A 17,471-nucleotide genomic window follows, 5' to 3' on the forward strand; every position below is an offset into this window, starting at 1 on the left:
GAAAATAACTATGTAGGTATATTCATATCTATGTCATTCTCTATTTAAATAAACCCAGTTCTTCGACGTAAAGTCAATCAACATGTTATACGAATCATTAGACAAGTGGATAAAAATTATACTTTCAATACTGTATTTTGTTGTTACCAATTGTGTCAGTAAACATATAGATTCAATCGAAATTTCAAATAAAACCATCGTTGATTTAAAAACCTTTGATTCTGAACATGTTTTTGGTAATATTTATATGGATAAAGATAATGATGCAAATGAAGATATTTATCTTAACATTACACAAATCATTACAAAATACGGGTATCCCGTGGAGCAATACACAGTAGTGACATCCGACGAATACGTTCTAAAGTTATTCAGGATTCCAGGAAATGGACCAGTCCTTTTTCTGATGCATGGACTCCTGGGCAGTGCAGATGATTGGATTTCACCTGGCCCTGGCTTCGGACTTGGTTTTCTTTTAGCTGACAAAGGCTATGATGTTTGGATGGGAAATGCTCGAGGAAATAAATATTCGAATCGAAATACGGCCATGGAAACATCAGAGAAGAAGTTTTGGGACTTTAGTTGGCATGAGATTGGTGTCTTTGATGTACCGGCTATGATCGATCATGTACTTTATATAACTAACAATAAAAAGTTAATTTACATAGGATATTCGCAAGGTAATACCGCTTTTTTAGTGATGTGTTCAATGCGTCCAGAATATAATGAAAAAATAAGTCTTATGGTTTCTCTATCGGCGGTAGCATGGATGTCCAATTCAAAGAACAACATAATATTCAATTTATTAGCTCCGTTTAGTAATCAATTGTATAAGTATTCCGATACTTTAGGAATACATACGTTATTTTCAGATAATACAATTTTAAAGTTATTACAAAGAGCATTTTGTGGTGATACTGTTTCAGCTTTTATTGTATGTCAGCACATTTTATTTCTTCTAGGCGGCGTTAATTATTCCCAAATAAACATCAAACGTTTCCCGGTTATTTGTAATCATTTTCCATCTGGATCATCTGTTAAGCAAATAGTGCATTATGGCCAATTAATTGTGTCCGGTCGCTTCCGACATTTCGATTACGGATCATTAAACCTTTTAAAATACGGTTTCCCAGAACCTCCAATATATCCAGTTGAAAAAATTACAGCTCCTGTAGCTATATTTTTCAGTAAAGGCGAGTGGCTTGCAAATAAAAAAGATGTTCAAAAATTACAATCAAAACTCTCGAATCAAATACCTATTATTTTATACGATTCCGAATAAACACTTCAATCATTTTGACTAAGTATCTGTATACAAAGGAAACAAAATCTTTAGTATTACCGCAAATTGTATTATTAATTCAACAATATTCTGTATTTAATTAAAGCTTCGTTATTTCTAGGGATGCATCGATAGTTGATACGCCTTTTCGCCGATACGATACCGATACCGATACGCTTACTGTGAATTCAAAAATGAAGGTATAATAAATAAATCACAAGTCAGATTTTTCTTTTGTTAATATACAAAGTAGAGACATAGGTTAATAATTAGACAATTTAAAATTATAGTAATTAAAATTAACATTGATAAGATTTTTGTTTAAAAACAAATTAATCTTAAGTTTTGCAGAGAAAGGCAATTTCGCAAGTCCGTTTGAATAAGACCTGCGCTGGAAAATAGTCTCTCATATGCAACAGAACTCATTTGGAAACTAAAGTACTATTGCGCAATTTTTTTCATGTTTGGGTATAAAACGTCATTGCGCCAGAAAACGAATGGATCTGCATCTCTCGATATATTGGGACAACTCAATAACACACTCACAAGCGCGGGGTTTAGGCGAGACAACACGTTCGTTTATACTTACTACATTTTTAAATTAAAAAGTATCGTTGAATCGGTCATAAAAAAATCGTCGATACCGATATATCGGCTAATCCGAAGTATCGCCGATATATCGGTGTCGGTATCGGATGCACCCCTAGTTATTTCCCTTATTTTAAAATAAAAAATATAATTTGACGTGATAGTAGCTAGTTACTAGCATATTACTAGTTATTATTACTTATATTATATGTGGTGATAGTTACAAGAATTTACTACATGTATTTAGGTATATATAATATCTACATCATATTATGTCTAAAAGCATACCCAGCCTTACTTCAAATGTGAATTAAATAATAAATAAACAAGTACTTCAACAATAATTTATTTCTTTATTAATTCACTACAATAAATCTACCTGCCCAAAAATACCTGCTACACTTATATTATATACCTACTACTTATTTACTGAAGTAGTAACTTTTAATTTATAGTTATTTTTTTATAACAATTATTATAAATAACTGTTAATATAAACTATTACTTATATGCAATACCGCCTCTGAATCGAATTAAATTACTTACAATTCACTGGTCTACGACGTTCACTGGGCTTAAATTAATTTCTACTCCAATAGAAGTTACAATTAAATCAGCACTAGATGTAATTTAATTAATTTTTAACAGTTGGTTGCTCATGAATGATTGTTTTCCCTAACTGTTTCAATTCGAAAGGTTTTTTCTAACCCTTGTCTCCCTCCAATATGGTAAGTAGGTAGTTAATTTTTGACGATTTGGACTTGAGATTCATGCTTAAGGTATTAATAATTATATTTCGTAGTAAATAATATGATGTAGTCACTAGTCTCACTAGGTACATGCTATACGTAGGTAAACTAAGTAGGAATAAAGTATAATTAGGTAAATTGTTTCTAATAAAAATAGTAAAACAAGGTTGTGCTAGACCAAAACATTAAATATAGGAAATTGCTATTAATAAAATACCAATAAAAACGAGAATACATTTAACAAATAAATTTATTTTTGTATATAATCAGTACTTGTCATCTAATATTACATAACAAATCGTGACCCAAATGTTATAACACAATCAAAACAAAAGCCTGTCTGTTTAACAATATCATATTCAGCTTTTCTGTTTCAATAGAAAATGTGGAAATCACGTGGCGCTGTGAATATTCTGTATACTTAGGTACCATGCACAGGTACCATGATTTCCAAGTATAATAGTATATGACTTCATTTCGAATTGATTTTCGTGATTTTAATGAATAGCGGGTATTTTGTGGAACGTTATTAAAAATAGGATAATAATTTTAACATAATTTCAGTTTTCTTACAGAATTTGATAAAAAAGCAAGCTCTTGATTTTTTTTTTCAGTCAAATCTTGAATTTTATTTAATGCAGGACGAATCCTATAATAGGTATATATTTTTTTTTTCTAATTTACATTACCACCGTTGTTCAGAGCATTCATCGCTTGAAACTTTTGAGATCTTCTCAATACATTTCAACATATTTTAACACCTAACTACGTGATTTTTTCTATTATTTTCAATAAAAATAATAATTACAGATCTTGAAATAGATATACATAATTATTTATGCTATAAATTTAATGAAATCACGTATACTTATGGTTATAAAGGTAGACGTTTAATTATATAAAGAGTATATTGTGAAGATGTTAATGTTCTCTTTGAATCATACATGAAACAAAAGATTGTATTAATAAAACTAGTTTATATAGCTAGCACTGAAATTCCTGGCTCATTTGAACCTAAAACGAGTTTGTACATACATTGTAAGTAACTAACCACCTAATTTTAAAAATGTTAAAACCTTTATCTATATTTATATTATTATTAAACATATTAAAATATGCTGTTTGTTCTAATTTGTTGGAACAAATAAAATGGAACAGTGAAATTATTGAAAATTATCTAAAGAATAACCCAAACATAAGATTACCAAAAGACTATGTGATAACTGCTGCAGAGTCAAAAGAAAATATGCAAGAATTCGAAATGGGTTTGCAAAATGAAGACACGTACCTAAATATTACTCAGCTAATCACAAAGTATGGATATCCTGTTGAGAAACATATTGTGCAAACTTCAGACGGGTATGTGTTAAATGTATTCAGAATTCCGAGCAACGGTCGTCCGGTATTTTTAATGCATGGCTTCGTGTCAAGTGCAGATGATTGGATAACTCCAGGTGTTGACAGCGGAATCGCTTATCTTCTCGCTTCAAAAGGATATGACGTGTGGATGGGAAACGCAAGAGGCAACAAACACTCAAGATACAATATGAATTTAAAGCCGACGCAAAAAGCGTTTTGGGATTTTAGCTGGCATGAAATTGGAATAATTGATTTACCCACTATGATCGATTATGTATTGCAGAGAACTAACACTAAAAAACTTAGTTATATAGGACATTCTCAGGGGACGACTGCGTTTTTCGTAATGTGCTCTCAAAAACCAGAATACAATGAAAAAATTGCCGTAATGATTGCATTATCAGCAGTCGCTTGGATGTCGCACCTCGTGAGCCCTGTAAGATTACTGGTACCTTTTACTCCATACATACTCGGCGTATCCGAAGCATCACATCAATATGAAATAGCACCAGATTCAAAATTATTTCAAGTCTTTCGCCAAGCAGTTTGTGGTACTGAACTTCTAGCGATTACTGTTTGCCTAAACTCCTATTCTATGGTTAGTGGATTTGACTATTCACAAATTAATTTTAAGCAACTGCCTGTATTGTTTACTCATAACCCCACTAGTTCATCTGTAAAACAAGCTACTCACTATGCTCAGTTAATCTCGTCTGGAACTTTCCGCCAATACGACTACGGAACATGGGGCAATTTGCATAAGTACAGATCAGTCTCACCTCCGCCATATCCTGTTAATAAAATATCAGCACCAGTAGCTATATTTTACAGCGACGGAGACTGGCTTTCAAGTGTCACGGATGTGAATATTTTGCGATCAAAACTTCCAAATGTAGTCGATTTTTACAGAGTGCCATTGACATATTTTAATCATTATGATTTTATTTGGGCTAAAGATATAAAAACACTCATTTTTCCTAGAATTTTACAGCTTCTTGAAAAATATAGCTAAAAATCTAGATATGTACTTATTAAAATAAACACTTACCTATCTATTAAAGTATTTTTTTTACAACGACTAACAATCCATAGAATTATTTTATACCACCTGCGTCCCGCGGTTTCAGTTCTTCCTTGTTCCTTTCAATCGGTCAATGTCCCATCAAAATCGGTCCAGCCGTCCCAAAGATAGGCCGTAATGAACAGACACGTAGACAAAAAATAAAAAAAATATATATCTATACCTACATCCGAATGCGTTTAATAAAAAGCAATTATTACAAACCTGATGTATTCATTAATTTGCCAACACATTTATTCAATCAAATAGGTATAATAGACTCTAATAGACTAGAGTAGATAATTTTTGAAACAAAAAAAAATCGCAGTCGGATGAAACCCATTAGAAGAGGAGGGGAATACGATAAAAATGTAAGGAAAAATAAATTACGGTCAATCCGAGTTCGGGAAGCGGGAGGGGGTGGTGTTTATTTTTTTTACACCATATGAAAGAAGAGATTTCAATGAATAAAAGGCACCCCAAGTTTTTGAAAAAAGCTGATATTTTGACGGGTGACTTTTCGATTGAAAATTAGGTTGTTTTTTTGGTATTAATTCAAAATAAGGCGAAAAAATAAATATTTTCAATCAAATGAATTACAGTGTATTTGGGACATAATAAAGTAAGTTTCCACCAAATTTCGTAGAAAAAAAATAAATTTTGAAGTAGATAGAAATAAAAGACCAAAAACTTGGTTTTTTTAATTTTTCACCTAAATTTTTAGGTTATGTGAAAAAATTGTGAATACAAAAGTTGTAGAACTTTTAATTATCTACAACTTTGCCATTGAACTTTTTTCTATAGGACTTGTAGTTTTGTCGAAAATCGAGAGAAAACATTTTTTTCTCTTAAAAGCTCCCCCCTCCCGCTTCCCGAACTCGGATTGACCGTAATTTATTTTTCCTTACATTTTTATCATATTCCCCTCCTTTTCTAATGGGTTTCATCCGACTGCGATTTTTTTTATCTTTTCATTATTTTCAAAGGCTTCTACCCCAGTCTATAATATCCACGTAAGAGAACATTTTTAACACTTATTCAGACAAAAGTGTTTGATTCACACTTCTTGATCAGGCTGGCCGCGACGCCGCTAGAATATTATTTAAAAAAAATCTTAAAAAATTATACCTATGAATTATAGTGAATTGGGTTAGAATGATTTTTAAAAATTTTACAATCATGTGTGTGCTGTATGCACCTTAACGTTTGTTATACATACTCTTATTTCCTTGGCATTGTTTAACGATGTTGATGTTAACCTGAAGTTTAGTTAACTTTACTGTCTCAGCAGTGAAACCGCTATTACTGAAGTTAAAACAATTTCAAATTACGTGTTGATTGGATAAATTAAACATTCCAAATTTTATTAAAAAATGTGAGCAATTTTAGTCATTAAAAATAGTCGTATGCGGTAAGCCCATGGTAAGCCATTTTCAGTTAACAATATTCTTCTTTAATTAAAATATCTTAAATATTTTAAAAATATATTATAATAACTAAATATCGCTCTTCTTCATCGAGTTTTTCGGTTGTCTGACATTAAAAATATTTTTTAAACCACTTTTTTACGCCTGGCGACTATTTACAAGCACTGGAATAATGTAATATGAACACGTTTTTCTTATTTTAAAGTATGAAATCATTTTTTTAACTGGACATCTACAATCTTAATCAACATATTGTGAAGTACCAAATTGTGAGTATTGAGTGTGTATTATCTCCTATTTTAATGTAATAAGTATCATAATGCTAAATTCCATCTTTTTGTATGTATTATGTATACATATTACGCCCTGTTCATTGAGATACTATTAGTACGTATAGAGAAGACACCGCCTACATCACTTATGTTCCAACAAACTGCCCGCGCCCCGCACAGCCGCAGCCGCGCTTGCTGCACAGACTTGTTCGTGGTGTCTTCTCTATGTCTATACGTAGTAATAATAGCTCAATAGACCTGTTTCACTTTTTTCTTAGTTACCAGACTACAATTACCATCAGCAAATCACGACATTCGTAGATACCTATTCATTTAAATATTCCAGTATCAATACCTCCGCTGTAACTAAATTGTTTCACCAACTGTCTGAGGTTGGATAACCAGACTGTAGAAATTTCAGTGGACACATCTATATGGCTCCAATATTAAGGTATAACCGTGTAAGTATACTATATAGGCTTACCGCTTAGGTATAAAGTAGCATAATATATTATTATGTAGTACCTAATTGGATAAATAATTAAGATTAAAATAATACAACATATTATTCATGAATTAATTAATTTATTAATTGTTAAACAGTCAAACATCATAAGTTAATTTGAATGCAATTTATCAATTTAGGTACTTAGCAATAAATTTTACTAAATAAGAATTCAACGCGAATGTTAATTTAGTTTGGGTACCTAGGCTAGGTACCCAAACTACCCAAACAATACATAGGTAGGTACTACCTACCTATGTATTGTTTTTACTTCACGATCGTAAAAATGGTCATGGTTATGTTGAAATTATTGAAATTGTACGTGAATATTGCGGCTGTATGTTTACGAACGTACATTTTTATATAAAAATTTAGTCAATACACAAGCTTCATTGTAAATATGCTAAGTATTCATGATTAACTCTGTACTCAATTCATAAATAATGCTGAATCTTAACTAAATAGGTACTTCCATAGAAATCTAAATAACAAGACACTAGAAGTCGTAAGCGTGCGTGACCTTGTCGCCACTCAGGTGATTTGCACATCACCAGTGCATTCGTCACTGTTCAGTTGCTCTGGAGACGTATGAGTATATACATGGTGTGTTTCAGCAATTCCCATTGCGGAAATTCTTCCACAAGTTGTAATTATACTTATAAAGGAATAATATTTCATCGGAAAATATTTTTTTTTAGAAATAATGCCGTTTTTCCTTAAAATTATAGAATACTAGCGGTCCGCCCCGGCTTCGCCCGTGGTACATGTTTACTTTTTCTCTACATAAAAACCATCCTCGTACTTCAAGGAATATAATAAAAAAAGAATTATCGAAATCGGTTCAGCCGTTCTCGAGTTATGCGCTTACCAACACATTTTGCGATTCATTTTTATATATAAGATTTACAAGTATTACGAGTGTCACCATAGTAATCGAAATAACAATGAATGACACAGTCGACCATTCTTATTATCACGTTTGTTCGTATTGGAGCAAAAAGTCTCATATACTTAGGGATGTTATTCTAAAATAAACCGTAAATTCGTGCGTTAGGATACATATTCAAAAGCTTAATTTAATAGATAAGTTAGTTTTCACTAAAATCAAGCTGTCCAATAAAAGGCATAGTTTACTTGTGTGTACTGTTTAGCTTTCGGTTTGAATGTGTTGATTTTGGCGACAGCGGTTTTCATACGAATTATGACATTATAGCACTTCTATGTCTCTTGTTATTTAGATTTCTATGGGTACTTCTATAATGATACAGGATAAGGTAAGTCTTTGAAATCTTTGAATTGACTATCCTAATAATTCTTACCAATATATAAATACGAAAGTTTGTGAGGATGGATGTATGTGTAATGTTTATGTATATGTATGTTTGTTATCCTTTCACGCAAATACTAGGTACTGAAACGATTACAATGAAATTTAGCACACATATAGAGGGTAACTTGAATTAACACATAGGATAGCTTTAATCATTGAGATACTATTACACTTAGCTATTAAGTGAGTAATGAGTTCCGCTCAACTGAGGTCGGCCGGCCACACTGCACTCAGTCGCTTTAGCGCGATGGTCGCGATAGTCGCAATGGTCACGACTCACGACTCACGTTCATGTCTTGTTTGTTTTAAAGAAAAAACATGAAACTTATCAAAATATGCCTTCGAGTGTGATACGACATTGCACTAATAATTCCAGTAATACGGCAAAGTGCAAAGGCATTGCAAAGGAATAACTTTTTATCGGTAATTAATTAGATAATCATTTTTAAAACATGGTTTATGGCATTTGAATGCTATAAAACCAAAAATATCAAATACTTACTAATTTCAATATAATATAATATATACACTTATCTTATATTATATTGAAATTAGTTTATGGATAATTAGTTATTATTTATTTCACAAAATAGAAGAAGATGTATGACCTGTATGAGATGTATGTACCTACGATTAGTTATGGAAAGAAAACTTAAATAAAATTAATGTTAATTATCTCTCGTCTTGTGTAAATGATTTATTGATACTATCGCATCGTTCAAAGTTAAACATTATTATAAATACTTTTAAACCCAACGTTCTATTTAAGAGGCGGTATCGATTTTAGAGTGAATCTTTAATTAAAGATATTATAACACATTGTTACTAATAATTTAGTTTTATTAAACGAGCTCCTAAAGAATTACAGAAACAAGTCAAAATCACTCTTAAAAGCGCTTATTCAATTTAACGCAAGTCAAAATCTTCGCGATCTATCGTAGCTTGCGCTATCCTTTTACTGTGAACAGCAAAGGGTTCAAGGAGAGCGCCCAGCAACATGTCCTCTCTCTGGAAAGGCTCGCCCTTGTATAGTTACTAGATACTCTTTGAGGCTCGCTGCCGACTGATTTGAATCGGGTCGTGCGCAGTGTGAGTAAATTATTAGTAATTCATATGTTTGTAAGATAAGTGGTTGATGGACAATCGGTTTGAAAAATCACATATTTGAGCCAAACAGCGCACGGACCGCCTACACGGTCTTAAAATCGACGGCCTCATAACGATATCTGCTAATTATTTGTAACACCTAGTGGATTTTATAATCATATTTTAAAGATATTTTTGTACCTGTTTTTGTAGTGTTTATATCACAGTTGAAATTAAAGTCTTGTACACACTGAATAAGAGACTAGTTTATATGTATTTAAAATGTGATATAAAACGTTTGATTCTGTGGTTTGATTATTATTTAACGCTGGCAATTTTATTAAAATAGCGCCAAACAATTCGAAACTTTAAAATTGACAGAAAATGTCAAAGACATGATTGTAAAGTTCATATTAGGTTATCGGATTTTGATAAATTTATATAATGTTTTTATTATCAAATAGACCTTATATTGTTTCATAGGTATGATATTTTGCAGCTAAAAGAAATATGAGTAATTTATTTTTAAAAACGTGTTTTTATGACGTTTCACGAAGACTTCGTGGAAAATATGTGCAATTTTTGCGAGAACCTACGCACAATCTTCATGGCAAAATCTACTCTATCGTAAGTTCAATCCAATGTTTTTTTTTGTTAATTTCCACGAGTTAAAAGTTTTAACCAGTACTTGTGGTTATAGTTTATACTCTTCCAGTTTGTTGAGGTTAAAACACTTGGAAGTTAAAAAGTGAGCAGGTATAACTTCTTAATATTTATTTTGTAAGTATTAGAGCAATTTATTATGACGTATTTTAATATCAAAACAATTTAATAATAATTGATACTTGTGTAAATTTTTGTTTTGTATTGCGTTACGTGTTTATCAGCATGAGGTCAATGTTTCTGTGATCTCTTTATTATTAAGACCTCTATTAAAATTGTCAGTCTAACTCGGTTACTAAAACGTGAAGACAGTTTTGTGAAATATTAATTGAGCTCTACAATTTTTTGATTTCTTAGGCAACAGTACCTAGCAGAAACTTTGCAAGCAAGATGAATAAGACCCTTCTGAATGGTAATTTATGGGACACAGACCCTGAATTATTTGAAATTATTAAAAATGAAAAGCATCGGCAGCAAAGTGGCCTTGAAATGATAGCGTCAGAAAACTTTACCTCTATTCCTGTTCTTCAATGTTTGAGTTCATGTCTTCATAATAAATATTCTGAAGGCATGCCAAATCAAAGGTAACTCAATAGTATCTATATCTAACAATTATATACATGTTACTATTTAATTTACCTACTTGTCACACCTTCAAGTCAGTACTTTTTGAATTTTTTATATTACTATGTAGTAAGAAAAAAAATGTTTGATATTTTCATAACAATATATTTTCTTTCTGATGGAATAAGAATTAGGCAGATTTTAGAGTAAACAAAATTATTTTCAGGTATTATGGAGGAAATGAATTCATTGATGAAATAGAAATCCTTGCACAGAAGCGAGCCCTGGAGGCTTACAGGCTAAATCCAGAAGAATGGGGAGTCAATGTACAACCTTATTCTGGTATGTTTCTTGAATACTATACTCACAAAAAAGCATAGTTAATAGTTTACTATCACAATATTCAATGATGGTTTGGATTAAAAAAAAAGATATGTCAATAATATTTTTTTTTATTTCCACAGGTTCACCAGCAAACTTTGCTGTATATACAGGAATAGTTGAACCTCATGGTCGTATCATGGGATTGGACCTTCCAGACGGTGGACATCTTACCCACGGCTTCTTTACAGCCACTAAAAAGATTTCCGCTACTTCAATATTCTTTGAAAGTATGCCTTACAAAGTAAGTTATAAGTGTAATGAACGGCTTCACATAATCATTTGTTATTCTATTAAGGTTTACTTATTTTTTGGAGTACATAAATTTTTTTTTTTAAGTGAAAACTTCTTTAGCGGTGTTGAGCACTTTTTCTGTAATGGGTATAAAATCTTAAACTCGCGTCAGGACACGTGACCTGATCGAAAAAGCGTAATCAAGTTTTCACTTCTGCCGGCACTCCCGGAGTGCAACCCGTCTTTTTTTTTTTAATTACATATCTCACAAAAATAGACTATATTAGAAGAAATTAAGTTAATTTTCAATGTTAAGACACTTGGACAAGTATTTCTACTGTAATAGTCAAATAGTTTCCAATTACACAATTACCTTCACTGCAGTTAACAAAAAACTATTACATCAAGCTAGCTTTATATAGAAAAGTAGGTAACATGAATATAACAAAAAAATCTTGCATCATTGTAAGTGAGCCAAACTGCCCTACATAGCCTAATGACTTGTACAAATTGTTAATATCACTAATACAATTGCAACATTATAATATACATACTAGCCTACCGCCCGTGGCTTCTTCCGTATAGTCAACGAAATGCAGTTAAAACTACCCCACTGTCTAAGCTGCTATAATTATTGTCAGACAATCATATCGTTCTATTGCAACATGAAATACAAACAATCAAACAGACACACTTTATAATATTAATAATGATTTCAATTACTTTTTCAGGTGGACCCTAAAACTGGCCTAATTGACTATGACATACTCGCTCAAACTGCTAAATTATTCAAACCACGCTTAATAATTGCTGGTATGAGTTGTTATTCAAGATGCTTAGATTATAAGAGATTCAGAGAGATTGCCAATGAAAATGGATCATATTTAATGGGAGACATGGCACACATTTCCGGTCTTGTTGCTGCAGGTAAACAATACATACAATTTTTGCAGTTAAAATATTGCTTTTATTTTTTGTACTTACTCCAAAAGTCGGTAAAAATACTTATTCTATAATTGGATGAATATGCATGCTTCTACTTTTTGTAATAACTTTCTGTGGAAAATTACCGCAAAATATTAAAAATAAAGTTAAAAGTACTTTTAAACCTTTTTGTTTCAAGGAATTTTATATATTTTCATCTATTACGAATAATAAAAAAATTAAATTGACAAAAATAATTATTATTATGTATACACTTTTTGATTATTATATTAATACCGTTAGTAACAACATTACATCATTAAATAATGATGCAACAATAGACACATTATTAATAGATTACTAATAAGATTTGCGTTAGATTATGATGAATATGACACAAATAGTTATGATAATGAGCAATTTAATAATAAACATGGAATGATAAACAATCACTAAGAGATAAACAAACTTAAATTGAACAACTATAATTAAGTAGTTTATCTTGGATAAATTAAGAATAACAATATCTCAATGATAATTAAGTCGTTTTCGTAATATAATGCATTGATAATAAACATCTTCCAATAACCATTATTTTTTTAATGTGTACAATGTATGCATAGATTATCTAAATATAGACATTTTTAAGAATATTGTCTATACTTATTTCTATATAATATATTCTCGTCCAACATGTATTTTTCGCGGGTGACGTGTACACGACATGTCAACACGTAAAAATTGCGCTCTCAATATTCTAAAATTTTCTCAAAATTAATTGCACGTTAAAATGTGCAATAAACGATATTATATAAATAAAAAATATTTATCAATTCATAATATGACACAACAGAGGAGTGATATCTATATACTTCTATGATATTTTTCTTTTTTCAAATCAAAATAGGTACAAGAGCTTATGTTGGAACAGATGGACATATAAAAATATATCATTTTGAACTGAAACTTCTTTCAAGGTCGCGTTCATGGAGTTAGGCGACGATTTTGGTAGTTTTGAATCTTGCCAAAGAAGTTTCACTTCTGACATGTGTGTTCGGCACACACGCTCTTTTTTTTGCCATTATTGGGCAATTTATTTAGTGTAGAGTCTGGCAACACAAATCTTAAACTTCTAATTTAAATTACCTTTTTTAAATTGCATCTAGTTGCTGACTTTGCGTTTAAATAAACGCAAAGTTTATAAATAAATAATTATTTTATGGATATAGTTAAGTAATGAAAAATAAAAATTGTATTCTATGAGTAGTGTACAGAAGAATATGTATGGAAGTTGAATTTGTATTATCGAAACATAACTATTATATGATAATTGTTACAGGTGTAATCCCAAGCCCATTTGAATACTGTGATATTGTAACTACAACTACACACAAAACTTTGAGAGGCCCTCGTGCTGGTATTATTTTCTACCGCAAAGGAGTTAGATCAGTAAATGCTAAAGGAGACAAGATTATGTATGACCTTGAGACCAAAATCAACCAAGCTGTATTCCCAGGACTACAGGGAGGACCTCACAATCATGCTATTGCTGCTATTGCTACTGCTATGAAACAAGCTACTTTGCCAGAATTTGTGGAATACCAGAAACAGGTAAAATAGTTTACTTATTAATGAAATCCTGTCAATACTGATTGAATAATTCTTTTTAAAATATTATATATTTTTTGATATGCAGGATATTTATTGCTTTTACTTTAATGATCACATACTATCATGATCATTACTGCAAATTTAAATGCTCTCCTAGAGTTGGCAACAACATACCAAAAGACAATAAAATATCTAAATAAATATTAAAATGTTATGGTTAAATATTAGTCATGGTTGAAATATAATTTTCCAAGTATTTTTTATTTTTATTTATTTTTTATTTTTAATAAGTATAATTTTTAAATATTATATTTTTTTTTCAATTTCACAGGTTATCAAGAACGCTCAAAGACTGTGCGAAGGTTTGAAGTCGCTTGGTTACGAAATAGCGACCGGTGGTACAGATGTGCACTTAATATTAGTAGATGTTAGAAACGTCGGTTTGAGTGGAGCTCGCGCAGAGAGAATTCTAGAGCTCTGCAGTATTGCCTCTAATAAAAATACAGTTCCTGGAGACAAAAGTGCTATGAACCCCAGCGGCATTCGTTTAGGTGAGATTTTTTTTATATCTGATACGCAATTTTGTATAAAGATCTAGTAAAAAGCAGACTAAGAAAACGATATGACTTATGATATCAAAATAAGTGTTTAATAAAATTACGAAATTCTTCATCCGCAGTCGTAAATTTTTTATAGGCTAAGATTTTGCTTTTTTATGCTATACTAAAAGACGTGTCATTGCAATTATTACGTGTCTTAGGGTCATAATGTTATCACCTGTTATCACAAAACAAACAGATTCAATTGTAAATATGACCCCAATAATGACGTCAATTCATTGAGCAAACAAAATATAATGAATCTATTGTCCATAGTCCATACCAATAATTAAATTGGAGAGTCTGTCATAATCTTAATATATATAAATCTCGTGTCACAATGTTTGTCCTCAATGGACTCCTAAACCACTTAACCGATTATAATAAAATTCGCACACCATGTGCAGTTCGATCCAACTTGAGAGATAGGATAGTTTAAACATGTAGGAACCACGGGCGAAGCCGGGGCGGACCACTAGTGTAATATAAACATTTATTTTTATAGGTACCCCAGCTTTAACGACAAGAGGCCTTAAAGAAACCGATATTGACAGAGTTGTTGACTTTATTGACCAGTCTCTGAAGCTGGGTCAAGAAATTACAAAAATTTCTGGACCGAAAATTGTGGACTTCAACAAAGTCATTGAAGAAAATAAAGAAATTAATGCAAAAGTAAAGAGTTTGAAAGAAAATATTGAAACATACATCCGAACATTCCCACTGCCTGGATATGAAAATTACTAAGATAGTACTTTTTGTTGCTTTATAAAAATTATGTTACAATTTATTATTTAATTTAGGTACATAATATACTTGATATATTATGTATGTATTTAACCCAATATGTTATGAAGTTATTGCTTAGTTGTTAAAGGCGTACTTCCTTTTGAACTCTCTCTATAATTGTATACACATAAACAGTAAAACAATCATTTATTACTGTACTGCCAATTGCCATGGATGAATTTGATTCTTTGTAATTCAGGGGATCAAAATTAAACATTGTATTCATTCATCTTTCATAAGTTATCATGGGTTACAATGTAAGTTTTTAGATGTAAGTGTTATTTAAAGTAAAACTTATAGTTAAATCTACTGAAAGTTAAGCTTGTTGAATCAAAAACTATATAAAATGCTATGAATCCTATCTTTGAAGCAGTGTATTTTATATTGTATGGTACCTATATTATTTTTCCATTATAAAGAATCTCTTGTTATTGTTATGTACAACTACATTTTTTAAAAGTATATGTATGTATGCAATTTTATAAACATACAGACAGTTTACATAATTATTATAATATGTATGAGAGTATGCAGTTTTATGTTTGAATAAACTTAATTTTTAATACCTTGACCCGCATTTTATTTACTTAATTCCCTAAAATGGTAGGTAGGTATTATTGTATAATGTATATGTTATAGTCAAAGTCCGATACACAGTCTCTTCGCGGAAGGACTGGTTTATCCTAGGTTTGGCCAAAGCCATCAGGCAATCCCCGAAATACATTTCAATTTCGCCCTTTGCCTAAAGTATTTTTAGTCAAACCCAGGAGCTCCTAACTTTTCAGTCAAACGTCGAAAGTAAATTATTCTGTTTCGGTTTTGGCCTAGTCAATCCTAGAAGCGACTGCAATTCTCGGTCAAACGTTGATCTGAACATGTTTAATTACCTAAGAAATTATTAAAACAATTAACATTAATGCCTCACCATGTCAGAAAAATGATTAATTTGTCACTTTAATTACCTAAGAAATTATTAAAACAATTAATTTATATTAACATTAAAGTTAATGCCTCACCATGTCAGAAAAATGATTAATTTTTCATTTTAATTACTTAAGAAATTATTAAAACAATAAACATCAAAATTTTAAAAATGTTATTTTTTTATACTTAATCTTATACAAACTAACCTCCGTATATTCCAAAGCATTTATTTATTTATTTTATACTTTATTGCACATCGTACAAAAGGCGGGCCTAATGCCACACGGCATTCTCTCAAAGCATCTCAAATATAAAAGTGAAAATCACGTAAGCTGACCAATCAGGTGTCAGAACTGGCAGAGTTAAGCGGTTCTTAAGACTTGAAAGCTGCTTAAATGATAAAATGCTTCCAAATATACGAAGATAAGAGACACTTCATACCTATATCGGAGTTTGACTCGTCAAACCCCGATTTAATAAAATTGTGTTTTGACGTTTGCCTGACCAAATTAGTCTCTCCCAGGTTTGACGAAAATTGTTTAGTCAAAGGCCGAAAATTTACAATTTGTTTGGGCTTTGACTAAGTCATTCAGTCTGACCTGAGGATTGACCAGTCCAACCTAGGAGCGCCGGAGCTTCGGAGTTTGCCTATAACATATACATAATATTTATGTCGAATGTTAACCCATTGACGGCCCGATTGATAGATTGAGCAGCCCGATCGGGCCACGACACAATACATTTTCTAATGAACCCTAGGTTCTGAAGTGGAAGACGCAGTTCAATAAAGAAACGTGAAAGAAACGAATCTTCAATGGCGGCGCTTATCATTCACTCTCGCTTACACACGGCCGTACGGCATGCAAAAAAAAAATGGAAAAATAAAATCACTAAAATGTATTTGATTTTCCCTATATTAGTTTTTATCATAAATTTACAATGACAATTATGCATTTGCGAAAATGTAAATAACGTTTTATTGGAATTTGACAAAATATGTTCTTTGGGAAAAGTTGTTCAGTTTTGTGGGTTCATTACAAATATTATGGGGATTTTGTTACATTCTGTATACGTAAATAATAAATATGATAATTCATATAAATACACAAATACCATAACAAAAAAGT

At 31.2% G+C, this 17,471-nt stretch overlaps 1 protein-coding gene and 2 pseudogenes across 3 annotated transcripts; all 3 read left to right on the plus strand.

The window, feature by feature from the left end:
* The first annotated feature begins 247 nt into the window (after positions 1-247).
* LOC149906623 (lipase 1 pseudogene) lies at positions 248-1,386 on the plus strand (annotated as a pseudogene).
* Positions 1,387-3,660: 2,274 nt separating this feature from the next.
* LOC149906624 (lipase 3 pseudogene) lies at positions 3,661-5,000 on the plus strand (annotated as a pseudogene).
* Positions 5,001-10,063: 5,063 nt separating this feature from the next.
* Shmt (serine hydroxymethyl transferase) lies at positions 10,064-15,991 on the plus strand. Of its 3 annotated transcripts, none has more exons than XM_090104783.1 (8): positions 10,064-10,285; positions 10,679-10,905; positions 11,112-11,227; positions 11,350-11,510; positions 12,232-12,427; positions 13,764-14,035; positions 14,367-14,586; positions 15,140-15,991. In XM_090104783.1, exons 1-8 carry the CDS (start codon positions 10,169-10,171, stop codon positions 15,376-15,378), a joined length of 1,548 nt encoding a protein of 515 aa, XP_089960909.1. In that variant the 5' UTR covers positions 10,064-10,168; the 3' UTR covers positions 15,379-15,991. The 3 variants fall into 3 exon arrangements, with proteins under 3 accessions (XP_089960909.1, XP_089960911.1, XP_089960910.1); XM_090104785.1 differs by lacking the exon at positions 10,064-10,285 and adding an exon at positions 10,286-10,414; XM_090104784.1 differs by lacking the exon at positions 10,064-10,285 and adding an exon at positions 10,304-10,438.
* Positions 15,992-17,471: the final 1,480 nt, after the last annotated feature.

This window comes from Colias eurytheme, chromosome 8 (genome assembly GCF_061535395.1).
Source record: "Colias eurytheme isolate Ceu_HAF_F1 chromosome 8, ilColEury1 Martin Lab GWU primary, whole genome shotgun sequence".
Taxonomy (NCBI): Eukaryota; Metazoa; Arthropoda; class Insecta; order Lepidoptera; family Pieridae; genus Colias; species Colias eurytheme.

Excerpts from the sequence above, each read along its gene's own strand:
- Shmt (XM_090104783.1), top strand. The coding sequence starts at position 10,169 with ATGAGTAATTTATTTTTAAAAACGTGTTTTTATGACGTTTCACGAAGA. Across the intron at positions 10,906-11,111 it reads GAAGGCATGCCAAATCAAAG|GTATTATGGAGGAAATGAAT; the intron begins GTAACTCAATAG and ends AATTATTTTCAG. Across the intron at positions 14,587-15,139 it reads CCCCAGCGGCATTCGTTTAG|GTACCCCAGCTTTAACGACA; the intron begins GTGAGATTTTTT and ends TTATTTTTATAG.